The sequence below is a fragment of the Drosophila mojavensis genome, unplaced genomic scaffold, assembly GCF_018153725.1.
Source record: "Drosophila mojavensis isolate 15081-1352.22 unplaced genomic scaffold, ASM1815372v1 contig_74, whole genome shotgun sequence".
In the NCBI taxonomy this organism is placed as follows: domain Eukaryota; kingdom Metazoa; phylum Arthropoda; class Insecta; order Diptera; family Drosophilidae; genus Drosophila; species Drosophila mojavensis.
Genome location: NW_025318899.1, coordinates 25,105,216 through 25,124,699, shown reverse-complemented (window position 1 = coordinate 25,124,699; position 19,484 = coordinate 25,105,216). Strand labels below are relative to the sequence as shown.

At 43.3% G+C, this 19,484-nt stretch overlaps 3 protein-coding genes across 7 annotated transcripts in view; 1 reads left to right on the top strand and 2 right to left on the bottom strand.

The window, feature by feature from the left end:
- Positions 1-479: 479 nt before the first annotated feature.
- LOC6583554 (membrane-associated protein Hem) lies at positions 480-4,389 on the bottom strand. Its single transcript, XM_002009184.4, has 2 exons — positions 2,993-4,389; positions 480-2,936 (listed from the first exon to the last, which is right to left on the bottom strand). The coding sequence occupies exons 1-2, from the start codon at positions 4,170-4,172 to the stop codon at positions 736-738; spliced, it is 3,381 nt and encodes a 1,126-aa protein (XP_002009220.1). The 5' UTR covers positions 4,173-4,389; the 3' UTR covers positions 480-735.
- A 414-nt stretch (positions 4,390-4,803) lies between these two features.
- Positions 4,804-9,137, top strand: LOC6583553 (isoleucine--tRNA ligase, cytoplasmic). 2 transcript variants are annotated; one of them, XM_015162903.3, is made up of 7 exons: positions 4,804-4,905; positions 4,960-5,117; positions 5,174-5,792; positions 5,931-6,563; positions 6,630-7,480; positions 7,536-8,028; positions 8,099-9,137. In XM_015162903.3, exons 2-7 carry the CDS (start codon positions 4,969-4,971, stop codon positions 9,041-9,043), a joined length of 3,690 nt encoding a protein of 1,229 aa, XP_015018389.1. In that variant the 5' UTR covers positions 4,804-4,905; positions 4,960-4,968; the 3' UTR covers positions 9,044-9,137. The 2 variants fall into 2 exon arrangements, with proteins under 2 accessions (XP_015018389.1, XP_032586903.1); XM_032731012.2 differs by having other exon boundaries at positions 4,814-4,905; positions 4,967-5,117.
- A 1,636-nt stretch (positions 9,138-10,773) lies between these two features.
- The window catches only part of LOC6583551 (teneurin-m), a 143,944-nt gene continuing 135,233 nt past the window's right edge, over positions 10,774-19,484 (bottom strand). For all 4 annotated transcript variants that reach the window (XM_044009863.1, XM_044009864.1, XM_032731210.2 and 1 more), the window contains one exon: positions 10,774-18,902. In XM_044009863.1, coding sequence (XP_043865798.1) covers positions 13,283-18,902 — 5,620 coding nt within the window. In that variant the 3' untranslated portion in view covers positions 10,774-13,282. The remainder of the gene's footprint in view (positions 18,903-19,484) is intronic.

Below are 19,484 nucleotides of genomic sequence, written 5' to 3'. Positions count from 1 at the left end.
AGAGATGTAAGTTATCGTTTTATTTGTACAAACAAACCTATGACAGCTGCGTGCTTTGAACAGAGATAATCACAAACTAAGTCAAACTAAGTGCACAACGGTATAAATCAGAGCGTGTAACTCCACAGAATCAATATGGTCTCAACGTAAATCACAAGTGAAACGCTTGTATTGGAATTGATAATTCTCTAATGAAATTTAAACTAAAACACTTTGCATTGTACTTGGACGAGAACTAAACATATTTTATTACTTACCTACAACAAGTATTTCTACACAAGCCTAAGAATGAAACATTAAACGTGACCAAATAATATAATATTGTGGAAGATTTTTCGATCGACACGTTAACGAAATAATAAATAAACAATACACATCTAATATACACATGGGTAATAAAGAACAATAATAATAACAGACTAACGTCGTATTCTATGGAAACGGGTTCCGCATTCCGAGCCGAATGAAGTACACAGATCTTATGATTTGGTTTGCATATGCACTTTATTTATACAAAGAATGTATCAAAATGCTGAATACTTTTGCCTTATACGCAGACAGGGTTTAGTAGGGGCGTTATCAATATATATTATATATAATTATTAAGGTCTAACAATAGAATAATATGTACTCATTATTCGTAAGCATAATGCACAATGATCGATTATCAAAAACTATATAGCTTAATACTCGGATAAGAATGCGAGACTTTTAATCCACTTTGCTCTATGACCTCTATAGGCCCAGGCCCATTATTTGCTCTTGCTTGTAGACACCATGATAGGCATTGCGGATAAGAACGTACGGGAAACAGGACTCTAGAAGGTCCATGGTGAGGAATGGTGACTGCTTCACTATCTCATCCAGCAGCAAGTAGATGGACTCTCGATTGCGGGTAGCCTCCTTGTCGGACTCTTGACCCAAGCGCAGGAGGGACGAGCTGGCTAATGCCAAGAACTCCTTCATACGATCTTCCATGTCGTTCTGTCCACAGATCGTGAACAGGGCTCCGAAGATGTTATTGATAGCAGCTGCCATGCAGTGAGTATTATTCGAATGCCCATCGATGGTGGCTCTGTAGAAGGAGTGTTCATTGCGAGCCAGCTTTGGTATGGACACGGCCACAAATACCATCAGTAAGCAGGCGGTCAGGTGCTCGCCCTCGTCAAACTCTGGCTTCTTTGATTTCAATGTTGTGGCCAATGTGGGGTCCACCTTGCATATCAGACCCGCCGCCGAGGCCATTTCGGATGCGACGCGTATCTGATCTCCACCTGGCAAGTGCTCTTGGAAGTCTTTCACCGAGCTAAGCAGGAATGGGATTCGTTTGTCCAGCACATCCACCAATGCCTCATGCACAAGGTTACGGAAACAGATAATAACTCCAATTATGGTCATGCGCTGCAGTACTCGATCAACGTCCTGCAGCCGCTTGAACTGTTCCTTCATGACCTCCGGCTTGTCGAAACTGGTGCGCAGGGTGATGAGCACCTCCTTGTTGGTGCCCACCAGCGACTTCAGCTCCTGCACCTGGTTGGCGATGTGCCACATGAGCGTCTCGTTTAAAGTCTTGATTCCATAAGGACCAACTAGCTCGGCCAGGGCGCGCAGTTCGTTTAGATCGGAAAACTCCTGCGGATTGAACGGTACCCAGCCCTCTGGCGAAATAGGCACAAACGCTTTCTGATTTATAGAGAAGACAATATTGCCGGCAGAGACCCGGCGCAGCAGCACCTCGCTATACCAGGTGTTGTACAACGCTGCAATCGTTTTCTCTCCGTGCGAGTCCAGAGCCTGCGTCTGTTGCAACAGGCAGTTGTTGAACACACGCGTGATATCAATGTGCACGTAGTTCTCCACGGTCTGCAGCACGTTCATGTACGCACGTACACTGGCGAGCAGCTCCGATGGCTTGGCTATTTCCATGGTCTCTTGGTTGAACATCACCATGCCGACCAGGTCGCGCGAAAATCGATGCTCCAGATTCTGGCAGAGATACTCGCGCGGAGCAAACGCAAATTCCCAAACGTTCACAGTGGGACAATAGTTAATGGCGAAGCATAGCTCAGTTAAGGCCATGTGCAATTTATCCATTGTGGTCAGATCTTCACGTGTCTTGCGGTACGACTCGTCGCCTGGCTTCCGTATATCGTCAAAGTGCTTGGATTTCGACTTGTCCTTCTTCTTGCGTGCCGATTGAACGGACAAGATCTTGGCACAATGCTTGGGCAGCAGAGCATCTGCCATTGTGCACTGCTCGTCGCAAATTGTCGTTATAATGTTTTTGGCCTCTTTGGCCATTTCCTCCAAGAAAATGTTGACTACACTCAACGAACGCTCACGTATGTGGTGTCGCTCCTCTGGACACATTTCATGAGTGCAATTCTGAAAATGGCTGCAGATCAGAGGAAACGCGATTATGTAGCGATTCTGGGCCGGGAATTCCAGGCACATGTGAAACTGATCGTCAAACATTTTGTTATAAAAGCAGAAAATGCTTAGATCCGAAGTCTCCACAAGTATCTCATCCAGATTGTCTACAACACGCGTGTGAAACACCATCGAATCGAGCAGGCGTGCCAGCTCCATGTGATCCGTGATGCGCAACGATGCCTTGCCGACGCTCATGTATGTTTGCAGGCGGAACCAGTCCAACCGGAAGGGTCTGAAGTAGAAAAGCTCGTTGTCCTCCACTTGCTTGACAGTCAGGCTAGCGGCAGTATTGTACAGCGAGCTGAGAATAATGCTCTCGTCCTCTGGGCACATCTGCAGGCTTTGCATGCGGATGTTCAGATCCGTGGCGTCAAACCCGGACAAGTATTGCACATAGTACCGCTGCATCACCTGGCTATATTTGCGCACCAGCGCGCGCAGCTCCTCCATGTGGAACAATAGTTCTGGAAGCTGTCGATCTACCAGGTCTTCATTACTCTTGCCTGCAAGTACAGCTCAAAGTTAAATAAGCGATGGACAACTGAAGGCAGCAACTTACCTTTGTTCTTTATCAACGGCGGATTGTCGTTGTGGCGCAGCAGCCAAAGGATCTCGTCGCGCGCCAAGCAAAGTCCAATAAATATGAATATTGCCTTAGGCCCCAAAAGACCCGGCTGGTCGGTCATAATAAGTGCCAGTTCCTTCAGCGCGGTCCGCAGAAACTTGCGCCTCTCTCGATGCATCAATGATGCCTTCTGAACGGCCGTGTTGTAGGCCTCCTTAACCTCGCTGATTCGCTTGCTGTAGCCTTTGATTCCATCGAATGTGGCCTGAATGTACTGGTGAATCTGCAGCACCTCATCCCGAAAGAGAGCTACCACCCAGCTGCTTTCTAGAGCCGATATCCATATTTTGTTTACCTCCGGATATTGGGCCAGCATTTGGTGGTTTAGCAGTAGCCCGAATATGATCCAGCGATCCATAGCCTCCAGCGAAATGTACTCACACGACATTGTGTCCGTACGCACTGCCTTCAGTAGAATGGCCGGATTGCCCACCAGGCTGAGCTTCTGCATCTCGCGCCACTTGTCCGCGGGCAGATTTCGTAGGGCATAGATAGAGGTCAGGGAGCGCAATGCATTAGTGAGCAGGCGCTGGTGAGGAATGAACTCTTCGGCCAGCTTCTTTACCGGCACCTCGTAGTCAAGGATCATCTGCCCCAGACGAGGAAAACCGGTATCCGCCTGATTGTTCTGTAACTCAAACGCCGCATTGTAAAGTCCCAGCACTGCCTTCCGGTCCTCGACACGGGAGAGCACAATCATTAGGGAAACGTAGGTAACTACCAAGTCCAAATAGTTCTTGGTCAGCTCGAAGTTCAGTGTGATGTCCAGGTGGATCTGGCAAGCGTCCATAGTTGTCAACAGCTCACAAACGTTGTCCTTAAAGTCCAGCAGGTCGACAAACGTGTGGTAATAGAGCGAGAGAGATTTGATTATCTCAGCCTTGATGTTCACTATTGCATTCAAGCCTTTGACGTCGATGTTGGGAAAGCGCTTCACAATAAATTTGATTGACGACTCCAGCGACTTTTCGGACAAGAAGCCTGGCTTTGATTTCGTGTCCCCACATGCTTTTTTAATGTTGTAAATGCGTGTAAGAATTCCGAGACCACGATCGTTTAGAATTATCAGCTTTTCAGCAATTTTTTGCTGATTGGGAAAAATAGGGCGTGCCATTGTTTTTGATTGCGAGTGTCTCTCGAACGGAAACTATATTTGCATGTACCGCTTATGGCAAGTATTGAATAGCATCCAATACATCAACTTCAGATTCGAATATTTATGAATATCAAAACTTAAACAGCGCTAATAATTCTGTTTACTGGCCTTTACTTATAATATTATAGACGGCTACGCTAAATGTACACATTTTATACAATGTGCCCAAGTCTTGGACTAACAAAATATACTGCATCGTCAAATACTAAATGTTATTCCTGTTTAATAATATACTGAAATATAAATATAAGATTAATAAGAAATTGTTTGTAACATTTTATTGTTATATTATTTTGTACTTGTATTTAATTTTAGAATGTTGCAATACTTTAATTTTTTGGTATTATATTTGTATCTAAACTGATGCAACCACTAAACAAATTTTAATGGCCAGAATACTCAGAAAATACTAAATAAAAGTAACTAAATCACTAAACAAAGAATATAATATACATACATATAAAGGTGATACAATGTAATATTTAATATGAAAGTGTATTATTATTTATTAATTTATAATAAAATTTAAAAAATTGTTATGAATATTGTATATTTCGCGGTACTGCCACTACTGTAATTTTCGTTTTATCGAATTTCGATAGTTCAGAACGAGAATTGAGAGCGGTGCATTCGATAAGCACATGTTGTTGCCATCACATCAGTTCCGCATTTTCAACTCTTATTATAAAAGGTAAATTATTCAAATACCTTAGTTAGAGCTAAAAAGTGCAATTCACTATCACAGCTTACAGAAATGAGCAATACGAAGAAACTGAAACGCGATGACGTTTGTCGTGTTCCTGAAACCATTAACTTTCCGGCTGAGGAAGAAAATGTGCTGAAGCAATGGCGAGCCGACAAAATTTTTGAAAGGTGTAGTCAGCTGTCCAAAGGAAAGCCCAAGTAAGAACTGCAATTGGTTGCATCATCCAACTCCGTAATATTGAAATAATTGCTAGATACACCTTTTACGACGGGCCACCCTTCGCAACTGGCCTGCCTCACTATGGACATATCCTTGCGGGAACCATTAAGGACATTGTCACACGATATGCGTATCAACAAGGCTACCATGTGGATCGGCGCTTTGGCTGGGATTGCCACGGATTGCCCGTGGAGTTCGAAATCGACAAGCTTCTTAACATTAAGGGTCCAGAGGACGTGGCAAAGATGGGCATCAAGGCGTACAACGCCGAGTGCCGGAAGATTGTCATGCGCTATGCGGACGAGTGGGAGACCATTGTGACGCGTGTAGGCCGATGGATTGATTTTAAAAATGATTACAAGACACTATACCCATGGTACATGGAGTCCATATGGTGGATTTTCAAGCAGCTCTTCGACAAGGGTCTGGTGTATCAGGGTGTAAAGGTGATGCCCTATTCCACGGCGTGCACCACCTCGTTGTCCAATTTCGAGGCGAACCAGAACTACAAAGAGGTGGTTGATCCCTGTGTGGTTGTTGCACTCGAGGCCAAGTCACTTCCCAACACCTACTTCTTGGTGTGGACCACAACACCTTGGACACTTCCTTCCAACTTTGCCTGCTGTGTTCATCCTACGATGACTTATGTCAAGGTAAATAATTTGAAATTTCGCTAGATTCTATAATATTGGTGAAACCACGTAAATAGGTATTCCATTTGTTTCCTAGAGCTTTACATTTTCAAAATAGTTATTAACTTTTAATCACTATATTTTGGTTCCCTCATCTAGGTGCGCGATGTAAAGAGCGATCGCTTGTTTATTCTGGCCGAGTCACGATTGTCTTATGTATTTAAGAGTGAAGCAGAATACGAAGTGAAGGAGAAGTTTGCAGGGCAAACGCTTAAAGGCCTTTATTACAAGCCGGTTTTCCCCTACTTTGCCGAACGGGGCGCCAAGGTGAACGCTCACCGCATGCTGGTGGATGAGTATGTTACGGAGGACTCTGGTACTGGTATTGTGCACAATGCGCCCTACTTTGGCGAGGACGATTACCGCGTCTGCTTAGCCGCTGGCATTATCACAAAGTCAAGCGAGGTGATTTGCCCTGTCGACGACTCCGGTCGGTTTACTTCAGAGGTCACCGACTTTGCTGGCCAGTTCGTTAAGGATGCGGATAAGCACATTATAGCTAAGCTAAAGGCGAGCGGAAATTTGGTTTCCAGTGGCCAGGTCAAGCATAGCTATCCCTTCTGCTGGCGCTCGGACACCCCGTTGATATACAAGGCGGTGCCTTCATGGTTTGTGCGCGTCGAGCATATGTCCAAGAACTTATTAGCCAGTAGCTCCCAGACTTACTGGGTTCCGGACTTTGTTAAGGAGAAGCGATTTGGAAATTGGCTGAAGGATGCTAGAGACTGGGCAGTAAGTAGATGTCTTCTTATATTGGATAAGTTTTCACTACTCTAACGTTTCAAAATATATTTATAGATTTCTCGTAACCGCTATTGGGGCACTCCTATACCCATCTGGCGCTCTCCAAATGGCGATGAAACAGTTGTCGTAGGCAGCATTAAGCAGTTGGCTGAACTATCCGGCGTTCAAGTAGATGATCTGCATCGTGAGACTATTGACGACATTGAAATCCCGTCGGCTATTCCCGGAAATCCTCCGTTGCGTCGAATTGCGCCCGTGTTCGACTGTTGGTTCGAGTCTGGGTCGATGCCATTTGCGCAGCAGCATTTCCCCTTCGAGAATGAAAAAGATTTCATGAACAATTTTCCAGCTGACTTCATTGCTGAGGGTATCGACCAGACACGCGGCTGGTTCTATACGCTCCTGGTGATCTCAACGGCATTGTTTAACAAGGCCCCATTCAAGAACCTAATTGCGAGTGGATTGGTGCTGGCTGCAGATGGGCAGAAAATGTCCAAGCGCAAGAAGAACTATCCGGATCCCATGGACGTTGTTCATAAGTATGGAGCTGATGCGCTTCGCTTGTATCTTATCAACTCGCCGGTGGTGCGCGCAGAAAGCTTGCGTTTCAAGGAGGAAGGTGTGCGCGATATAATTAAGGACGTGTTCCTCCCCTGGTATAATGCTTATCGCTTTCTCCTGCAAAATATTGTGCGCTACGAGAAAGAGGAGTTGGGCGGTAAGGCCCAGTATACCTATGAGCGATCGAGACATTTGCAAAACATGGAAAACGCCTCTGTCATTGACGTGTGGATCCTGTCGTTTAAAGAGTCCCTGTTGGAGTTCTTCGCGACTGAGATGAAAATGTATCGCCTTTATACGGTCGTGCCGAGACTAACTAAATTCATTGATCAACTGACTAACTGGTAAGTGACACTCATGTCTTTGTAGCTCAAAAATAAAAATTTCATTTTCCCCTAGGTACGTGAGATTGAATCGCCGTCGCATTAAGGGCGAACTGAGTGCGGAGCAGTGCATACAATCTTTAGATACTCTGTACGACGTCTTGTACACAATGGTTAAGATGATGGCACCCTTCACCCCGTACTTAACCGAGTATATTTTCCAACGCCTGGTGCTGTTCCAGCCCGCAGGTAGCTTGGAGCATTCTGACTCTGTGCACTATCAAATGATGCCTGTTAGCCAGCGCAAGTTTATCCGCAGCGACATTGAGCGATCCGTGGCACTGATGCAGTCGGTTGTTGAGCTGGGTCGTGTTATGCGCGACCGTCGCACACTGCCCGTCAAATATCCCATTTCGGAAATTATTGTTATTCATAAAGATGAACAGACCCTGAAGGAGATTGAGAGCTTGAAAGATTTTATACTTAGCGAACTGAATGTCCGCAAACTAACGCTAAGTTCGGATAAGGAAAAGTACGGAGTGACACTACGTGCCGAGCCCGATCATAAGGTAGGCCTCTAATGCTGATGATATTGGATCACAATTCTTATTTCACTATTCTTTTATACACTTTTTGTAGACGCTTGGACAACGCTTGAAGGGGAACTTTAAGGCAGTTATGGCAGCCATAAAAGCGCTCAAAGACGAGGAGATTCAAAAGCAGGTGGCCCAAGGATACTTCAGTGTGCTGGACCAACGCATTGAGCTGGAGGAAGTGCGCATTATTTACTGCACCTCCGATAAGGTTGCTGGAAATTTTGAAGCCCATAGCGATAATGAAGTCTTGGTTCTATTGGACATGACGCCAAATGCGGAACTGCTCGAGGAAGGCTTAGCTCGCGAGGCTATTAATCGTGTGCAAAAGCTAAAGAAAAAGGCTCAGCTCATACCAACCGACCCAGTGATCATATTTTATGATCTGAAGAGTAATGATAGCAAAAAGGAAACTCTTGAAACGAAGTCGCAACTGGAAAAGGTTCTGGTCAACTATTCGTCCATGATAAAGGGGGCAGTCAAGTCGGAGTTCCTTCCATTTGATCAGAAGAAGATCGAATCAAAGAGGCAAATTATCAGTGAGGCTTGCGACCTCAAAGGCGTGCAACTTAACTTGACAATTTGCTCCACTGAGGAGCTGCAACTGCCAAAGCTCGCGTGGCTAAACGTGGCGCTAGATGGCGAGCTGCAACCCCGATTCGTGAACAGTAGCAAGGGATCCATTTTACTTCAGGATAGTATCAGCAAAGAGTACATCACGTTGGACAAATTGCGAAGTGAGCTGAATGTGCTTTTTGGACTCTACGGCGTCAGCTACAACATTTACGTGATGGATAACCAACAGAAAATTAGTGATCTTAACACTATTGATAAGAGCCTAAACGGAAAGCTTCTTATTTTAACTCGTAGCACTGGTGCTCTAAATAAAACACTCATCTTTGATGTGGCCCCAGTGCCATATTCAAATTTTGTTAATCAGCCGTCTGGAAGCACAATCTTTACGGAGAACCCAAAGGGCTACAGCCTATAATAGGTGCTGAACTTGAAATTAATGTCTAATCGGTTGGTATTTATGGCGAATGGAGGAATTACGAAGTATGAAATAAATTTTTGAACAAATTCAATTCAGCTTTGTTTTAAAATAATTTTTTGTAATTGTGTGTAGGAGGAATAATCGTGTTTATGAACGACATTGTCCATATATTTGACACGACGCAGAGTAGGACCTCTGCCGGCAGTGCGTGGCAAACATAACTAAAGTCATAATCACCGATTTTGGATTTTGATGCCATTCGATTGGAAATTAACTATGGGGATAACATCCAAATTAGTTTTGAAAATAAGTGAATTTTAAGGGCAGTTATAACTCCTCAAAGTTGGGTAAATTTGCAAAATGAAACGCAACACCGGAATTTTGTAAAGAATGCATTCGAATGTAGCATTTTTCGACTGAAGGGAAGCAAATATAATATATAAATATATAAATTGATGATGTATCGGTATCGTTGGAATGATTGGTTTTCATTCCAAAAAATACAAATTATGTTATTTTGTTTATTAGTTTACAAGATAGCTTCATTTTAGATAACCTCAAAATTATCACCCATTGAAAATGGGAAATCAGGGTATAATGGTTTTGTAAAAAAGTATGTAAGGGGCAGAAGGAATCATCGCAGACCCCATAAAGTATATATATTCTTGATCAGCACGACGAGCTGAATCGATTTCATACTAGAGATTTATGCTTTGAAATGTACACACATTTTAACCATATGATCACGCTCTCATAAAGATAGTCTATCTATAAAACAAACTATCCATCAATTAAATTCTCATATTATTGCGCACACTGCAGCGCAGCCCAAGCGCAGTCGCTGCTAACTGCGCAGTCAGCAGAGCGCGTGCTTGTGGATGCATGTGTGCATATAAGAAGTGCAGAACGAGTAGAATATCTGCTTAGAGGGTTCAGGTTATCTCCTAGTCGAGCAGTCTCGATTGGAGCATTTTTACTTGTTTTTAATTAACGTGGAGGCATCTTCCAATTCCAAGCGATTACAGCACTTCGGTGTATATATACGTGCCTCTACAAGATAAAGTTTGTAATTATATACTCGTTTAATATACATATGTACATATAGATACACCACTGTTGGAGGTATGGTCAATCAGATCAAATTATTATTTTAAATGATAGCAGTCTAAAATTTGACATGAGGGGCTGTTAAGATCCTGGAGGTTTGTCAATGAAGTTCTACTGTTTATTATTACTGTTTTGGGCTTTGACGCCATCATTTGACAGTTGCTTAGCTCTAGAGTCTAGACTATCTTTATTTCATCATTCCATCAAGATTCATATAAGGTACAGCTTGGGCAACATTTCTGAAAACTAATATACTCTCCATAATCGTGGACGAACGACTTACATAAATATTATTTGACATCATAGAGACTGAAAAGCTGAAAATATAATATAAGAAGAAAGCTTTTAAAGCCCAACCCAAGAATTAAAAAGAAATGTGTTTTTTTTTTTTTTTTTTTGTAATTTTTTACTTTTATTGAAATCGCTTTTTATTCGTTATACTATTAGATATATATGGTTGTATCATATATGCCGGGTTGCCATAAGTGTGTGTGTTTGTATGTGTTAAGTTGATATCTGCTTTGCTTAAGAGTATTTTTACTTCAATTTGCATGACTTTTGCCCGCATGACAACGACGGCGCAACTTTAGTTGGAGACAATTTCGTACATTTAATACAAGTATTCTTCATAATTTATTTATTATCAAAGGTTATCATTTGCTCTAGCACAGATTCTCTGCTCTATAAGTTGGGTCAATACCAATGCATAAACATGAGCGTAACGAATTGTAATACATATGTGTTTATGTTATGTTGCCTCTGCGTTTGTTATTCTCGGAAAATTTACAACTCCTTGTGAAGAACAAAAGATACTAAGTAGATTTAAGCACAATTGAGTAGACGACGTAGATAGTTCTCTTCCTTCTCAGTCACAATTTTTCTTGTTTAGCTGATTTCAATAATTTTCATTTGGTTTTTGGTTAATATAATGCTGCTTAATTTAACTACATATACATTTATATAAGTTTTGCTGCATTTCTTTATTATTATACAATTCGTTTTGTGTAAAATAGTATTTGTTTCTTGTTTTTTTGTTCTTTGTTTTTGCTTCGTTTTCTGTTATTTTTGGAAAACATGAAAATATCGTTTTCTTTACACAACATTTCATTCCGCATGAGACAATGATGCAAACTTATACTAATATAACTATATTTGAGTTTCGATTTCGTTTTATTATTATTTATATAATATTCTTGATGCTTAGACTTACATGTTTCTTTTTCTTCGTTATGTGTTCTGCACTTTATATATAATTTTATTTAATAAAATTACTAACACTTTAACTAATTCCTACATTTTATTACGATTAACTCCTTGCTTTCACTTTTACATTCCGTATATTTAAGTGCTATATTTCGTTCATCTTTAGCCTAATCCTTAGTTAACGATGTGTAGTTAAGTGTGTATGTGTGTGTGTGTACGTGTATTCTGTGTGCGTGTGTATGTTTATATGTTTGTGTATTTGTATATATATTACAGAGTGTATTTCATATATGTGGATGAGTATTAAGACTTAAGTATCCTTTCTTACTTTTATTGCTAGATTATTTATACCTCAATAGTCAATAGTTTAGTTTCAGATATAGTTTAATAATCTGAATAATAATAATAAAAAAATAAAAACAATTTAGCAAAGCGTCAGTTAAAACAAGGAATTTCAAGACAATTTATGGATTGTGGTAAAAAAAAAAGAAAATAAAAGAATACGGATCTCTACGGTTGTTCTTAAACTAGCATTGGATTAAAGGCATTATGAACTGCATTGTTTTTACAAATTAACATGGCAAAGCTTTAAATTAAATATTGCGTTTTAATAAACTAAAATCTTAAAACTTATGTAAAAAAAAACACGAATGAGTAAAGTACTTTGCTGTTATAAACGTTCGGCTTCATTTATGCAACATTTCAAGTTGTGAACGAAATGTTTAGAAATATATCACAATTTGTAAAAAGATTTTTAATGCATTTTGCCTTCGAAATGAAATCAAACAGAGAAAAGGAGAACGGGCATATTATACGTGAGTTGGAATTCGAGTGTGCAAGTATAATATTCGATTTGGTTAGGTGGGCAGCAGACCCGAAAATGAGTTTTTGATTTTTGGCTGTCAAACTTAAGTATATGTGTTTGAGTAAATTCGAGCATTTGCTTAACATATGAGTCAAATGGACCTCGACTACGTAAGTTTCAGTTACGTAATACGTACGTCTAAAATAGGGTTATCAAATAATCAAAATGGCGCGCTGAGTGTTAAAGCATATTTAAGTATTACAGTTGTTTATATATAATGTATGTGTATGTACAATATACAAAGCAGTTTATGAAAATGAAGCAGCGTTAAGTTCGTCTTACCATATACGAGTAGTATGGAAGTAGGGCTAGGGAATATATTATATCTGTATTGATTTATGTTATCCTCTTTGTTATTTTTTTTTTTTATTTACTTTTTTTTTTTTTTTTTTTGATCAGGGGACTCTTTTAACTTTTTACATTTATATATATACTATTTCTTATTCGAATATGCATAATTTGTTTCGTTTTCGGTTGTGTAATACTTCTCTGATATCGAATGCAACTGGCTAATTAGACTTCTGTAGACTAAACAAAAAGTGGGCCTTACTTGGGTCCCCTTACGTCACCAAGCGACGCGTTTTTCGTCAAGGAATTTTTTTTACAAATCTATATGCCCGAAGCCGCTTTGCATACGAGCATCAGATACCAATAAAATATAGTACATATAATGTTGCACGTGGACTAAACATATAGTATCCCTATTTACGTTATCTTAAAATCAACATCAACATACATACATTTATAAAGATTTACGTGGATTGCTGGTTGATCTGTTCGATACTTCGGGCTCGCCTGGCTAATAATATTTTCAACTTTAAACTTGATCAAAGTCTGTGTTTCGTGTCATGATTTTTGTGTATTGTGCTTAATGGTTATCGTCTATCGCTTATATTTCTTATCGCTGTTGCATTTCACCTAGGTAATTACAAAAACTGCTCAACGGTTGTATCCGTGCTTGTCTTATGGATTAACTTGCCCACAGCTATTAAATAGTCCTCTGGCCCGTCATACTCCTCTATGGCTTCATCGCTAGCTTCATTCTCAAGGTCCTCCTCCACTCACGCGGTCAGTTCTCCATATTTCTGCTGTCTCCGACTGGAACTGCTGTGATGACTGCTGCCAGTCTTGCGGCGCTTGCGTTTGGCATCACGTTGGAAGGCCACATTGCCGGGATCATCGGCCAGCTGTGGGTACTTGTGTATGCTATGAATATCAATGCCGATCCAGCCATCGACGTCTCCATGTTGTATGAGCTCCTCTTTTTCCTCTTCTGTCCAGTCGCCACGGCCTTGAAAACCTGCTGCTACCAGCTGTTTCTCCAACTCCCAGGCGCGCTCTACTGCTCGCTTGTGGGCGTGCTTGAGTATGCGATGTCGCTCTTGTTCGGGATCCACTCCATACTTTATTATAACTACCGCTTCGGGTCCATGAAGGCGCAGCTCCTTAGCAGCGCTACCCCCATGATCGCTAATTTCGTGCGTTGATATGTTGAACATGCCGCCAAGGCGACGCAATTCTTCATTGTCATCTCGCAGCTTCAGAACGTTGTCCTTGACAAAGTAGAATACATCTTGATCGTGTATGCTGAAGTGCAGATCTAAGAAGTAGGAGTTATTGAAAACGGAGCTAACTACATCCTGAACGACGCTATTAGAACCGTCCACCACGCTGACCAAGGCTCTTCCTCCGATTCTGGATAGCAGAACTCCTTCGCCAAAGACAGCTCGACGATAGCTCACACGGGGCAGCAGATTTCGCATCTTGGGCTCCATCTTGAGCAGTGGCTTGGGGGCAAAATCAAAGTCACTGAACTTTTCGTTAATCTTTTCGACAATGCACTCCAGGCCCGATATAACACCAAAATCTGGTGCAAGGGAATTCGACTTGATCGTCGCCTGTGGGACATATTGCGATACCTTGGTATATCTATTGCTCTGCATGTTGTTGAGTTCGTAGCCGAAGAGCTGCAGCCAAGCGTCTAGGTCGATCATGTAGTTCTGTGGCTTATTACGGTTGATGGGGTCGTTGTTGTGGTAGCGATAGATAAATACATCTGTGGGGTTTGACATTTCGGTGGCCAGCGTCTCCCAGAGTGGCGTCATCCATTGACCGACAGTTGGATCGTATTGGCGCTGTTCCGTGTAGATCAGTTTTGTGTGAGGATCTATGAGTCCTCCATGGAAATCAATGGGCACAAAGAAGTCGGGCTTGGTGTCCTTGATAGTGCGACCAAATGGAGTGCGCTTCACCTCCTTCATAATACTGCCGTTCATATCGAAGAAGGCGAGTGGTGAACCATTTTGATCGGTAGCCACATAGTAACGCAATTCGCCGTTCTCCAGTGCAATCAGCATATCGCGATCATCGTAATAAAACTTCATGGTCTTTCCCAATTTGGGGAAGTGCACGTGAGTAACCAACTTCGGGGTTTTAGGGTTAGCATAATAGTACTGCGTCACGTTTCCCTTGCTGTCATGCCAGGCTACAAGGCGGCTACGATCATCGTAATAATACCAGCTTTGGAAACGGTCTCGTTCGAAAGCGTGTATCAGTTGACCTCGGTTATTGTATCTATACTTCTGCTCGCCTCGTCGCACTACAAAGCCCCTGGCATCATAGTTGTTGAATTCGACATCTCCCACCTTAATGACTCTATCGCCAATATCGTAGCCAAGGTTTATTTTCTCACCCTGATCGACAATACCCACGGTGTTGCCGTTCTCGTCGTACAGATACTTCCAGTTGTTTGTGCCTAGAACTTCAATGACATGTCCATCCGCATTGTAGTTAATCTTGTCAAAGGCCGTCGACCTGCCAAAGGTGGTCTTTTGAGACTTGATACGATTACGCAGATCGTAGTCCAGTTCCAAGCGGAACACGTCGAAGCTCTTGATGTTCATTAAAACGCTCTTAGCACGCCCATGTTGATCGTAGTCAACTATGGTAAAGAATTGTTTGGCTGAGTCCTGGATTACGGTCCGGTTAAAGGCGTTGCGAGTAATCTTCAGATCCTGCACTACTTCAAGCTGGCCTAGATTCTGACTGTACTTGTATCGAGTGGTGGGCAGCTCCTTGTCATCAATAGCCATCTCAATACCGCTCAGACGTGCGTTGCCATCGTAGGCATATTTGTAGTGGGCCGAAGCTAGTGAGTTCTTAGATCCAAATCTCAGTTTTTCGTCTTTCAGAATGCCTGCGTGATACTTTAGTTCGCGGCGAAGCTCGAAACCGGGCTCTTGCACTTCAACGGACTTCACCAGGCTGGTTGCTTCTTGATAAGTGTAATGGGTACTCGAAAGTCCTGCCAAAATGGTTTCAAGTCGTCCTGCAGAGTCATGCACGAATGCCACTTTGCCAGATTGATGTGGATGTATTTTTGCTAGAATCTGGCCTTCGTCGTTATAAAGGATCTCAAATGGATGTCGATTGATGGGCGAATAATACTGATACTTAAAGAAGCCAAGTGACGTTTGTAGCGAGAACGAGTGGATATGACCTCTTGGTGTCGTCAAACTTTGTAGAGCGCCAGCATCATCATATTGAAGTAAATAATCTGATCGACGGGGTGTGGTCACTTTAAGCGGTAGTGAGCCAAACATGTCCTTAAAGGTGTAAATCATCGATGACCCATCACCATACTTGATCTCATTTAAGCGCCCGTTGCGGTCGAAGGTATAGGCTTCTTGTAGGACTCCCCATTTCCAGCTGACCAAGCGTCCAAATCGATCGTACTCCAGATCAACATCGGCATAGTCCCCGGATTGTGGGCGGAAGCTAACAGGACGCGAAGTGCGATCGTAAGTTACATTAAGAAGCTCCTGCTTGTCATCAACCATGACAACAACGGACTGTGTTTCACGATCGTATTCCAGCGTGAGCACGTTGTCTCCATTGACACGCAGCTTGCGTCCTACTTCAGTGACTGGACGGGGGGCGCCCTTGTTTTGTTTACCCTGCTGCAAAGGCTGTTGGCGTCGCACAAAGTAGCGCCATTCGAATCGATTGGCTAGGTCTCCGGCAATCTCTGTGCGCTGCCTGGCTGGCACTGGGTAGCTTTCGCCTAATAGTGGACTTTGTTCGGCTAAAATCGTATAGGGAACAACTTCTGTTTGCAGATTGTGTCCCCATGGCGTGATGCTCGTTGTCGATCCGTCCATCTCCACCGTAGTACGCGACTCTGCGGCTCCATTCTTAACGATAACGGTAGTGCCTTGAATTAACATTGAGATCTCCTTCTGTGCGTTTTCCGAGACCTTTACTTGGGCTCCCTTCACACTCAAATCGAAGTTGAGTTCAATGACTCTACCAGTTGGTGTTACAGCTGAAGTTAGACGTCCAAACTCATCGTAGTTATAGACGTAAGAACGTCCAGTGGAGTCAAGCTTTGTTTTTAACAATCCCGTAGGACCATGGTATTCGTAGGTGACATTGTAGTTGTCCGGAGTGCTCAACTCATGCAGCATTTTCATCCGAGTCATGCGTAGCCGGCACTTTTGGCCCTTGGTGTTTTCAATCGAATTCACTTGCGAAGTGTAGTCTCGCAAAAGGAAGACTTTGTTGCCGGCTGCATCCGTTACGGTGCTCAGCTTTCCATTCGATGTGTTAACATTGTAGGTGAATACGTAGGTGGTTTCTCCAGTTAAAATATTACGAGTAGAGACGTGCTGACCAAACCTATTGAAGATGTATATCTCCTGCATATCTGGCGCATAAATCTCGTACTCCCGGGAAGGACTCGCCTCAGGAATGCTGGACATCACAGAGCGTATTCGATAGTTGGCCTGATCGGCAATGTGCACGTGTCCGTCGGGGGTGACAGATAGGGCTGCGATGGTATTGAATTTAGCGCTTGTGGCCAGATAGTGATCAGCCTCGAAGCAATCACATCCACGCTCTAGACAGTTGCACTTGGACTCAGCTCCCGCAAACGACGCAATACGACCATCCGTGCCGATAACGCGCACGCGATTGATGCGCTGAGAATCGCTTTCTGCGACAAACAGCTCTCCTAGCGGTCCAAATGCAATGGACTGCGGCATGACCAGAGTAGCATGCGTGGCCAGGTCGGTGTCGTACGCAGTGGTGGCTGTAGCGCAATGTAGTGGGCGTCCGGATATGACGCGCACACGCCCGTCCGGTGTCATCCGTAGAATCATGTGGTCGTCAATGATGTGTAGAGTGTTATCCATTGGCGACACAGCGAGCTCAGTTGGCCAGCGTAAATGCATCTCCTCTAGTTTCAGCGTACCCTCACACGGGATGGGCTTCCAGTGCGACTTGTGCATGTGGTTGCCGATTAGTGTGCTCACGATGCCATCACGGTCCACCATGCGGATGTTGGTACCGTCCGCGAAGTAAAGAATGTTGTCACTTGAGATGGCAATGCCTTTGGGATACGCCAGTTTTGCGTCTTTGGCGAGGGCACCGTCTCCGCAATGCGCCTCATCGCCGGGCAAGCACCGTTCCCCAGAGCCAACGACTGCCTCCCAGTTCTGTTCCGGCTGTGAGTAGTCACTGATGTCGCGCACTCGAATAATTTGGTGAGATTCTGGATCGGACACGTAAAGAGTGCCATCAAGCGGACTCAGAGCCATGTGATACCGATATGAGACGCGTGTGGCGTTCAGCTTAACAACGGTGCGAACGCTACCATCGGTCATTATACGGCGAATATAGTTGAAGTCGCCAACAAATAGACTTCCATCTGGCGCGGCTGCTAAGGCGACTGGAGCAAGCAGGCGCTGCTTCATAGCCAAGCCATCGCAGTCCTGGCACTCGAGAGGTCGCTGGTGGCCATCGCCCATTGTAGTAAGAATAATGCGAGGCTTGTTGCGCAGATAGATGTTGGAGCCGTCGCCCTTCTGAAGAATTCCCTCGTGGAAGTTGTAACGATGGTGGATATCCAGATTCCAGCCGCCGACCTCTGAGATTGACATGTCGTGCCCACTAAGTTTAGTCGTCTGTATGTCCCACACAATGTCCTTGCAGTCGGTATATTGGTAGCCCACTTTGACAACGGCTGTCGTGACACCATAGACACGTTGCCTATATATGTTTAAGCGGTTCCAAGCATACGTGAATTTGATGCCGGGGTCTGCCTCAAAAACGCGCTCGAACAGGATTCCTTCAATGGTGATTCGCAAGTGAATGAGATGAAGCGAGGCAGGTATCGTATCGGGCGTCAGTTGGAGTTTAATAGTAGATAAATAGCCCGCAGCGCGAGAGGAGTGATAAACTAGATTGAGACCTGTGCCGGGTATTTGCAAGGATTCCTGGATGACCTGCGACTCGGCTAATATGGCACTGCGATCTGGGCAGGCGCCCTGGAAGCCATGCTTCCACGAGGCCAACACAACCGGCTTCATTTGATCATAGTCGTGCGAGAAGCAAGTGTGCGTTGTAGCCATAGACAGACCCTTCTCCTCGGACATGCTCATAACCATCACGTCGATTATAACGACCTCGTTCCAGGGAACCTGCACGATGCGTGACTGTGGCCGGAACGGAGCGCGTCCGAATTGCAACGTCACGGCTCCTCCACCGTTGACCATGAGATCAAACCATCCGTCATCGCGAGTGAGTGTAAAGCCCTCCAATAGTGTGGTTGTGGATACGCGCACACCCACCAGTCCCATGCCCAGGGAGGTGACAACTCGTCCCCGGATTACTGCTGATCGGCTGTTGGGGAAGTAACAAAATGAAACAGTTAGTTGGGCCTTATTTTGGTGTTGAGCTTGAGGTCAACTACAGATACATCTGGCTAACAAGCACATCGAACGTATGATTCGCAACTACTTTAGAAAACGAAATGATGCGATAAGTACAAATGATAAAAGTTCACACGCACATAACATAAGACTCGTATCAACACATACAAAGGTTTACAATTTGAACAATATAGTATGTATATATGTATATTTTCTGTTGGTATATAGCTTTGTGTATGACCTAGCATTGACCTAAGTACAACAGCTTATATAGCTTATACGTATGTTAAAAATTCAAGTATTTTATTGGTTGTCTGGCGAGTCACGTAACGAGTGGGATATGTACGATCCCAGAAGTATGTTGAATTCAAAATAATAATAAAAGAAGAACTACAAAAATCAGCTTATAAAAGTATATGTATATACTACGCTATAAAATAAAAGTTAAATTAGTTTTATCTTTGTACTTAAAGTAAATAATAAGGAAAATTATAGTGGAAATTAAATGAGTGTACCAAACAACCATCGAGAATTAGTATTTGTAGTATTTGTA

What these genes read in the sequence shown, in the direction of transcription:
- LOC6583554 (XM_002009184.4), bottom strand. Translation starts at nt 4,172, where the DNA reads ATGGCACGCCCTATTTTTCCCAATCAGCAAAAAATTGCTGAAAAGCTG. An exon ending in GCCGTTGATAAAGAACAAAG is followed by an intron (nt 2,937 to 2,992) that starts GTAAGTTGCTGC and finishes CTGTACTTGCAG; the next exon opens with GCAAGAGTAATGAAGACCTG.
- LOC6583553 (XM_015162903.3), top strand. Translation starts at nt 4,969, where the DNA reads ATGAGCAATACGAAGAAACTGAAACGCGATGACGTTTGTCGTGTTCCT. An exon ending in CTGTCCAAAGGAAAGCCCAA is followed by an intron (nt 5,118 to 5,173) that starts GTAAGAACTGCA and finishes AATAATTGCTAG; the next exon opens with ATACACCTTTTACGACGGGC. An exon ending in ATTGATCAACTGACTAACTG is followed by an intron (nt 7,481 to 7,535) that starts GTAAGTGACACT and finishes ATTTTCCCCTAG; the next exon opens with GTACGTGAGATTGAATCGCC.